The following is a 10,620-nucleotide window of genomic DNA, read 5'->3' as shown; positions in this document are numbered from 1 at the left end:
ACTATGTAGTTAATTAATTAACCAAAAGAGATAGCATATACCTTTAATTGAAGATGATAAATTAAGAAACTTTATGAAAAGGTTTAAAATAAAATCTTTCTACGTTTGCATACACGACACTAGAATGTATGCGTGCTAGCACTTGATCACGAACCGACAACGATTGGCTTCTCCTTTGCTTGCTTTGGTCGAACCACCAAGAACCTAAAGGGTTAGAAACTTCGGCCCTATGACCGAAACAAGAGGGAGAGAGAGAGAGAGAGAGAGAGAGAGAGAGAGAGATTTAGGGTTTTGAACGACCTTTTGAATTGAATGAGAAAAACAATTAACCTAGGCCTCTATTTATAGGATTAGGTTAACTTGATGACCAAGTTTATGGTTTGGAAAACCCTTTTCCTCCTTGTTTTGGGCGTTCCCCCCCCCCCCCTCTAGAAGATTCTAGAGGGTTTCCTAATTGTTTTTCTTAATTACAATATTCTCCTCCGTTAAGTCCATCAGTTAATTACCGTTAACTATTAACATTTAATAGACGACCGTTAGATATCCGTGATCTTAATTAATCAATAACTTACATTAATTATATCAATTAATTGTAATTACATTTGTGTCGAGACTTGTGACCCCGTAGGCTTAAATACTTTCCAAACATACATTCATTTTACGTGATCATATGCTAACAAATTAAAGATTAGGGGGTGCTTGGATGGATGTATCTGGGGTGGGGAATGGGTAAGATAATCATTAATGATGTTTGGTTAAGAAAAAAGTGGGTAATCAATAATAGAAGTAGGTAATGACAATAATTTGAGAGAAATGACTATCAATACCTCACTCCTTCTCTCATATCCCATTATTATTATTATTATTATTATTATTATTATTATTATTATATTATTATTATTATTATTATTATTATTATTATTATTATTATTATATATGAGTAATATGTTTTATAATGATAGTATTCCTTACCCATTATCTTTCCCTTACCCTTACCCTTTCTCTTTTTTGAACCAAACACCCCTTAAAATTTTGGTTTGGACCTAATGTAAAAAGTAAAAAACTTTATAAGCAAAAATTTGCTTGAAAACGATTATAACCACCCTAATACAACATTGATTTTGTCTTTGTAAGCTTTTATCATAAGGCATGATTATGGAGGCGGCGGCAATGGCTGGTGGTGGCGTCGGCGTTGATTGATAGATTTGGCAAATTGGTACAATTGGTTTTCACAACTTCACATAAATTTTTAGAGATAGTTTTAGTAAAATATAATAAGAGAATATAAGATTAGAACTAAACATAAAGGGATATATTGAAGATTAAAAAATATTTAAAGTTTTAAAGAGAATTAGTAATTTTGTTATAAAGTAGTATACACATATTACATCAATATAAACCTTTTCATATAACAATTATATGATACAACAATTCTTTTTTTAATGTTTTGCTTGAAATTGTTAATAATTTAATCAGTCAAATTTCATGTTTTAATATTTAAAAGACAAAACTAATCTACCGACATAATTTATACATCCAGTCACTTAATAACCTCAATATTTAATAACTAAAAAAGCGTCTTTAATCGTGCTACATTTTTATAGAAGAAATACTCTTATATTTAAATAGATAATAATAATATAAATTTGGGAAAATATACTTATATATTTTAGAAGAGAAAATTCACCGACGTTGATAAGACAAGCGTAATGGAGGTGATGCTTCATGCCTTCATGATGCTTACCGAGGGCTTCGTACTTCTTTGAAATTCTGATTTTGTTGGTCCCATATTATATCAACACCTTTCCATACGGTTTCTAAATAAATTCCCATCTAAAATCTTATTAGATTTAAACCTGTATCAAACACACGGATTGTTTATGATATATTACAGATAAAATTAAATATGTGTAATTCAAAAAAAGTTGTAAATGAACAAACCAGTAAAAGTGTAAATTGATAATTAAGAACAAAAAATGTAAATTATATTATGACGTACATGTGCTAGTTTTATTTAATTAAAAAATTTAAGAGTTGTGATCGGTTAATTAAAGTTAAGTCAGTGGTTTTTAATATATATTAAGATTAAGACTTTATATCTATATTATTATTTTCATATATTATTTTTATTTATATAATAAAACATAATTGATCTAACTATTTATTAACCAATTATAAATCTTCACTTCTAAATTCTAACATCGATAATGTCACTATTAATCTAATTATAAAAGATCATCAAAAATGTTATATGAAGATTGACCATGTAGCTTTGACTGCCTACTTTATTTGGCAAGAACAATATACAGTAATGGGCTTTTTTTTCTAATAAAACGAGAACTATTGCTCAGGCACAATAATTCATAACGTATTCGTTGAAACTCAAAGCAAAACCAAGTGTTGATCGATTGCAAGAAGAATGGAGGTTAGTTGCATTGGAAGATAATCTGAGCGTGAATCAAGTTTAGAGGCTATATATTACTACATCCTAGTTTAGTTTAATGTTAGCTAATTTGTAGTTTGATATATAGTTTCTTTCTTTTTTTTGTTTCTAGAACATAGCTTGTCTACGTATAAACGAGATGTCGTATATATGCACATATATGGTACACATCACTTGTATTAATTTTTCGATGTTGTGATATATATATATATATATATAAGAGAGAGAAAATGAGAAGGTGTCTTAAGGTTAGAAGGGAGAGAAGGTTCTATAAACCAATCAGAACGTGATATGTGGCTTTTAAAAAAAAACGCGGTGGCATTTTTGTAAATTAATCAAACTTTTGTCAAGCTTGGATTCTGATCAGCTTGGGTCTAGGTCAACTTGGGTCTGGGTTAGCTTAGGGTCTGATCAGCTTGGTTAGGTTAGCCTAGGTTATGGGTAAGGTGGGTTCTGATCAGCTTGGTTGGTCACCTTGGTCAGTTGGTTGGGTTGATCAACCTGGGTTCTGGGTCAGCTTGGTTGGTCAGCCTGGGTTTTGGGTCAGCTTGGGATCTACATTTGTGTAGATTAATCTGCATTTTTGTAGATTGTGTCAAGCTGACCCAACCTAAGCTAACCAAGCTGACCCAACCTGACCTGGACCCCAAGCTAACCCAACCCAACCCCAAGCTGACCCAAAACCCATAATCTACATTTGTGTAGATTATGTCAAGCTGACCCAACCCAAGCTAACCAAGCTGACCCAGACCCCAAGCTGACCTTACCTGACCCCAACTTGACCCAACCTGACCCCAAGCTGAACCAACCCCAAGCTGACCCAATCTGACCCAGACCCCAAGCTGACCGAACTGATCATGCTGACCAACCAAGCTGATCAGAACCCAAGCTGACTTACCAAGCTGATCAGAACCCAGGTTGACCAACCTTCAGAAAAGTTTGATTTATTTACCAAAATGCCACCGCGTATTTTTTTTTTTCATTTTGACACATATCACGTTCTGATTGGCCTATGGGACCTTACCTTAAGAAACCTTTTTCCAGGATCTCTACCCTATATATATCTATACTCTATATTAAAGAAAATACCCCTATGTTGAAAGTTACATGGAGGGAAATGTCTAAAATGCCCTCCTATGTAATATTTTCACCTACAAGGCTACAACCCTTGAAAATATTTTCACATACACTATTCTCTTAACATTAATAATTAAATTACACTATCAATCCTTTGTTTTTCCAAAATATCTTCATTAACCTTTTAAATCAATTACTTTTATATGAATTATCTACGGCACTCGACGTCGCATCTACCATCAACACTCGCCGTCACCACCACACCGTCGCCGTCACGACCACCGCCGCATCGCGCGGGTACAATGCTAGTATATATATATATACTCCTTTATAATAATTATCAACCCTCTATTTTAGCAAAGTGTTAAAAAATAGTTATATGCAAAAGTATTAAATTACCCTTAATAAACACCATTTATGGAAAGAGTTATTAGAGAATACAGATTACCAAATTTGCCCTTAATGAATTAATTTACACTTTAAAATACACCACTCGACACTAATTGTCGATGTAATTACCAACCGTCACCGACACCACTAAACCGTCATCGCCGTCACCGCTGTCGCTTTGCACGGGTACCATGCTAATATTGTAATATACTTATTAAGATAATTATCTTACCTAAAAGTATATACACAGTTATTAGTTTTAGTGACATTATTATCTAAATTGTATTACTATATCATTAAATTAGTTATAATATTAATCATATTCAGCTGTTATATAAATGTATTAAGAATTTAAGGGGAAAATAAATTTGTCCAGCAAATCAAATGAGGTGAGCTAGTCCAGCTCACAGAGAGTGAGATCTGGGTTTTCATTTTCACATTATTTTTCAAGTTAACACCTTTCCACATGTCTTATTACATCACGGCATGTAATCCTATCACACTTGTCATATGTCACTCTTGAACCTTATACTTCCAACACATTACACATTTACTCCTTAGACTTTACTCCCAAAGGTTATTAAAAAACACCTAATCTCATAACCTTAAATCTTTATGTGTTTTACATAATGAAATTTCATGTCTAAGCAAACAACTTCTTCTTTCTTTTCTGAAACATGTTAATAGTATTGGTCCTCCACGAAGGACTTTCTTTCTAATTAATTTTTTGAATCTTTGTTGTGGAGTCGATATGGCCACTACGTTGGATGATAGTATAGATATATATGGTCGAACAAATGAAATTTTTAATTAGGTCGTTATTTTTTTATTTTGCCTAAGTATTGAATTGAAGTTTCAGCTTCTACGAATCATATCGTTATTGGTTCAATACCAATATTAATTCGTTTTGGTATGTTAAAGGTATCTATGTATTTTAATTAGATATTATATTATGGTCTTCTATCTATAATACTTTCTTATGCGCCAAATGCTTCGCGTGGCTATGTTACGACGACCTACGACCACTCGTAAAAGGTTTACCGCACAAGGCGTGCATATATATGTATTTATATGCACTCATTGTACTAGATGCTACAATAGTAAGAAGTTTCAAAATAGTTATTTTTTATTTATCTACGAGAGTAATTGCCTGCACGTTGCGGCGGTGAGATAGTGAGGTGATAGGTCATAAAGTGTGATAGATCATAGAATGTGATAGCCAAATGCCTTAACTGTACGGGCTGCGCCTTCGGACTTAAAAATTCGCCAAAAATATATCGAATGACATCTCTAATGAAAGAGCATAAAATTTTAAGAACACCCATATAATTTTTATAATTTATCGATGTACGGTTTTTGAGATAAAAGATTTTGAATGAATTGGAGGAATAAATAATTTTTGGAGGAGAGAGAAAAAGAATTATTGGTTGAGATTTGAGGAGAGAGAAATTGTGTTAGGTAAATATAAAATTGATATATGGACATTTTGGGAAAATAAACGTTGAAACTTAAAATGTAAACATGGTAGATCTGCTTTATAATATAATGAGCGTAAGTACCCGCGTGTTGCGGCGGTGAGATAGTGGGGGTGATAGGTGATAGAGTGTGATAGCGAAATGCGTTAACCGTACGGGTTCCGCCCTCAGATTTAAAAATTAGTCGAAAGTATATATCGAATGACATCTCTAACGAAAGAGCATGAAATTTTAAGAACACCCATATAATTTTTATAATTTATTGATGTACAGTTTTTGAGATAAAGATTTTGAATGAATCGGAGGAATAAATGATTTATGGAGGAAGCGGAAAAAAAAATGATTGGTTGAAGTTTAAGGAGAGAGAAAGGATATTATAGTTATTTTAAGTAAATATAAAATAGATAGAGGGACATTCTGAGAAAGTAAATGTTGAAACTTAAAATTTAGATAGAGGAATCTGTTTTATAATATAGTATAGATATATAATATAGTATAGATATAGATATATGTAATAATAAATTTTCATATGTTTGTCTTATCTACAATAATTAAGAGTATAATATAATGCTTTAATTGGTAGGGAATTTTGAAAAAATAAACTAACAAGGAATTAGCCTAGTGGTTAAGTAAACACTTAATTACCTTAAGGTCTTAGGTTTAATCCCCGCTGGAAACAAAAAATAATTCTTTTAAGGTACCCGTTATCAATGAAACTTAGACCCATATGTGAAGTTTAAATACGTGGGTTTGATCCTTCGGAGTGCCCAGATCATTTGGGGATTAAGATGGAGGTATTTTACCGGCATCATATGACTCATACGGGGTGAGTCGATGGGTATCCAATTGTGATACCGGGGATAGGGTTCCTCCATTACTTTTTTTAATTTTGAAAATATAATTAAAATAGAATAAGATGTTGATCATATTGGATTATGATCGATATAATTGATACACGAAGATTATAAAGCACAAATTATGTGAGACTAGTACATGAAAATTCATAAAGCATAACCATATAAAGTAAATAATTACTGTGCATTAGAGATAAAACTACATATGATGAATTTCATGATTACTTAATAAACAAACATGATGTACAATAATTGTTAGTTAGAAAAAAAGAAATGATTGTTTGTATTTTTCTTACTTTTTTCATTTAGGATAGTTGGGTTTTGCATGTTGTAATTTTCATTTACAAATAACACCGGCCTTGACAAAATTTCTACTGTATATTTTATTGACAGTTTGACATGCAAAGACTCTCCCTAAAATAACACCTTATAAATGTCATTCCCTCCCTATAAATAAGACCTTCTAAATAGTCTCTCTCATAATCTATCTATCTCATCTCTCTTTTTCTTTCCATTTGTTTGTGACAAATTAAAATGGATGTTTATAGCATCAAATCATATGCATACTCAAAGATAGAAATGGAAGATCCAGAGGAGATAAAGAGCCGAAAAGCGCAATTCTTGATCTATAAATCTTTGGAAAAGGTAGACAGTTCAATCCGAAAAAGCCGAAAACCGTCTTGGCTGAAAGTAAAGATATTTAAGCTAAAGATCAAGGTTGGAAAGAAGATGAAAAAATTGAAGAAAAACTTGTTGGTTGTAAGTAGGTGTGGAGTTGCAAGAGTTGGTGTTCTTCAACAATGGAAACGTTTGTTTACTGTTAGACAAGCAATGCTCAAGATCCCAACTGTATTTTCTTCTATTCAATAAGCAAGCATGTTCATTTCATTTCTTTTAAGTTTTGACTTTTTTTTTATATACAAAAAGAAATGAAAGATGATCTCTTCACTGTTTTATTCCGAATTCCAGATTCACCACTTTTGTTAAAATTCAAACAAATACTATATATTTTTGTGTGTAATTGTTAGCGTGAGATCAAAGAAAATTTATGTGTTATATTTAACAATGGATTAAAATGTGTCAGCTTTTTGTGTATATAGCTTGATATGGGATTTACATGTGTTATATTTCTGCAAATACTTTCTTTTTTATTTTTGAATTGCACCATCAATAATAATAAATAAATAAATAATAATAACCATTGTAATTGTTAATTGTATCATTGCATAACATTACATAATATACATCAAATTTAAAGTTTAAAATAACTAATATTTTTATTTGACATATGTATCAATAGTAAATAATAACTACAGTATATTTTATTGAAAATGTCAACGACATTATAACAAATAGTTTTCTTTCCTTTTTTAATTTTGCCACAAAGGTACGTACCTGATGTACATTAGTGGCTTTGTTATTAAAACTTCCGCTTTCTCAAATGGTTTTTGTAAACATTCTTTCTATGAATTCTATCTGAAAAAGAGCTATGAAGAAATAAAACAACTTTTTTTGTTATGATTGTACATGATTCGGTTTTTGATTTGGTTACGGCCTAAAGGCTAAAACCAAATCAAAACCAAAACCAAATGTTCCGGTTCAGTGGTTTCTTTAATCGATATCTATTTAGGTAATTAGTTGATGGTTCCATTATTCATTATATATCAATTATGGTTCAGATATGATACTCGGTTAATTAATAATAAAAATAAAAAACAGCTAGCATGTGAGCTTTGAAGTTGAAAACACTGATAGTTAATATCATACATTAAACAAATTACATGCTCTAATTTAGTGTACGAAGTTATACTTATATAACTATTAAAAAGGGTTGCATTTATTTAGAAATTTTTCAGCCAAATGTCAGCCAAAAGATCGTGTATAATCTACGTATAACACCCGTTTATTTTAAGACTGTATATATATATATACCATCGACTCACAACAATATGCGTATATAGACAACTTTCATAACTACTCAATAAAATATAACGAAAAGAATATAGATATAATGCGGTACACAATCCTCTGAGTGTGTCGGACCAAACTAATATCGCCCCAAGTACGGCGCACCATATATTTGTATGTCGCATTTTACCAAGCTGAGAGGCAGTCGGCAGTACTGTCCCCAAAGTGCGTCACATAACTTCTTGGTATTGCACTATCTGATGGTAATTGAGACTACCCGGAATGAGGCGTGCTTTGGCACTTTTGGGCATAGAACACCCGGAACCCCCTACACACCGCCCCCGTGGCGTTTTAGAGAAAGAAAAGGTAAGAGGCGTCACAAAAGGAACACATTCAATTCAAGAAAGAAGTAGTTTTGGCCTACACTTTTTAAACAAAGAAACATTCAAGAAAAAGAAAAGGAGTGTTGTTGCATTTTAGGCACTTTCAAGTTAAATAACGTCTCTTTGATTTTGATGATGTTAAATAATACATGAAACGAATGTAAAACAAGATAAACATTGATTTATGCATGTATACGCTATTTCCAAGCCAAAAACTGAAAATGGATCAAGTTTGGCAAAAATGTAGCACTATGTGTCTCCTGCAAAATCTGCGGATGGTGTGCAGATTGGTAAGAGAATGTAGCACTATGTGTCTACCAAGACTTCAACATTTTGAGTAAGCATCTTCCTACCTTTTTCAATCCTTGTTTCTATATTATTATGGTAAGGGAATGAAGTCTGAAAGGGAATTAGACATGGCTTGAACGGATTGTTACTTTTTGTCAAGAACAAGGTGGTGTTGCAGAAAGTAGATCGACGGATGTTAAGGGCAGATGATAAAGCATCCGCGAATTCAAACGGGCCTTTCTCTCACTTCTCTATATAATCCATCCTTGGTGTCACTTGAAGACTCACCTCTTGCATATCAAGTTCCTATGATTTTATTTTCAATTATCAAATCAATTATCTATTCAAATTTGATATACTAGCAAGAGTGAATTGTGTAGTGAGCTTATTAATTAGTGAGATAATCATTGCTACAAATCATTGTAAACTTCATTCTAGTGAGAGTGAAGTATTGTGTGGAAATTCTAGTGATTAGGATTTCATTTGTGTAACAACCGTCTTAGAGATGTTCTAAATAAGTTCTTTGAAACGTACTTTCGCCACTAGAACGGCTAGACAGTTCAATTTATCTAAGTTCTTGACGTGCTTTAGACCTAAATTATGTGCTTATATGAAGGTCAATTTGATCTTAATTCTTGATTTATGTGACGAGTTCATGATTAAGTACAATGAAATATTAAAATTCGGTTCATAAACGTTCATGTTCATAAATGTTCTAGTTCAAAATGTTCGCAAATAGTCCTTGCATTTATTAAGTTCATTTAATATGGGAAAGGTATATAAAGAAAGAGATGGAAACCCTTGAGAAAGAAACACTATTCATTCTCTTCTCTTCTCCATCTTTCTTCTCTCTCTCTCTAAAAACACCTAGTGCAGCCACCTAAAACACACACAAAATTCATCCTTTGATTTTGGGTTGTTAAACCAAAATCGTTTGTACTTTTAGCATCCTTGTGATAATCAAAATGTGTTTCTGAAATCAAATCTCAGTTAACAACAACAAATTATGAGTTTTTGATCAAATTAAAAGTGTACTTTTTCAAGTTCATGTTCTTGATTATTTGGTCCAATTTTGATTGAAAATCATGTTAATGATTAATAGGTTTGTGTCTAAATGTGTTTAATAACATTTGTGTGAACAAATTTGGGTCATAACATGCTTTAATCTACAAAACTCATTTTTGAAAGTGAAGGAAAACTTGTTCTTGATGTGCCACAACTTGTTCATGTTATAGATGGTCTTGAAATCGTTAAAATGTTATTGGTTAGTGTTAAGGTGCATATACGCACTAATGCTATGTTCTAACAAGTCCCGGAATCGATCTAGACCTTCGTAATGTGTGATTGTGTTGTTCAGCCCGTTTTGGGCATTGGGACGATCTTGGATGGGACGATCTTGTCCCAAGATCGTCCTAGGCAGCTTTCTTGGTACCTTGTACTTGTTCGTTCGATCTTGTGTGGTGTTGTGATGATTGTTGGTACGTTTAAAAGGTAACTGATCCTTGGGATCGGTTTTGCTCAAACACTTGTTCATGAAACTAAATTTGATCTTCTTCTTGACCTTGAAATATAGGACGATCTTGTGCTTCTTAAATGGGACGATCTTGACTTGACAACTAAAACGATCTTGACCTAGTTCGAACCCCAAAACGATCCTGAACATGTACTTAAGACGATCTTGAGCCTCCTTACTTAAAACGATCTTGTATCTTAACACTTGAAACGATCTTGTGCTCTGTCCACTAAAACGATCTTGTACCCTGTTCAATAAGACAATCTTACTTGGTCTAGTGAGACGATCT

General features: G+C 32.4%; 1 protein-coding gene across 1 annotated transcript; it reads left to right on the top strand.

The window, feature by feature from the left end:
• Positions 1-6,731: 6,731 nt before the first annotated feature.
• Positions 6,732-7,260, top strand: LOC122598376. Its single transcript, XM_043770968.1, has one exon. The coding sequence runs from the start codon at positions 6,774-6,776 to the stop codon at positions 7,107-7,109; it is 336 nt and encodes a 111-aa protein (XP_043626903.1). The 5' UTR covers positions 6,732-6,773; the 3' UTR covers positions 7,110-7,260.
• The last annotated feature ends 3,360 nt before the right edge of the window (positions 7,261-10,620 follow it).

Source organism: Erigeron canadensis, chromosome 4 (genome assembly GCF_010389155.1).
Source record: "Erigeron canadensis isolate Cc75 chromosome 4, C_canadensis_v1, whole genome shotgun sequence".
Taxonomy (NCBI): domain Eukaryota; kingdom Viridiplantae; phylum Streptophyta; class Magnoliopsida; order Asterales; family Asteraceae; genus Erigeron; species Erigeron canadensis.
This window is presented reverse-complemented; position numbering and strand designations above follow the sequence as displayed.

Excerpts from the sequence above, each read along its gene's own strand:
- LOC122598376 (XM_043770968.1), top strand. The coding sequence starts at position 6,774 with ATGGATGTTTATAGCATCAAATCATATGCATACTCAAAGATAGAAATG.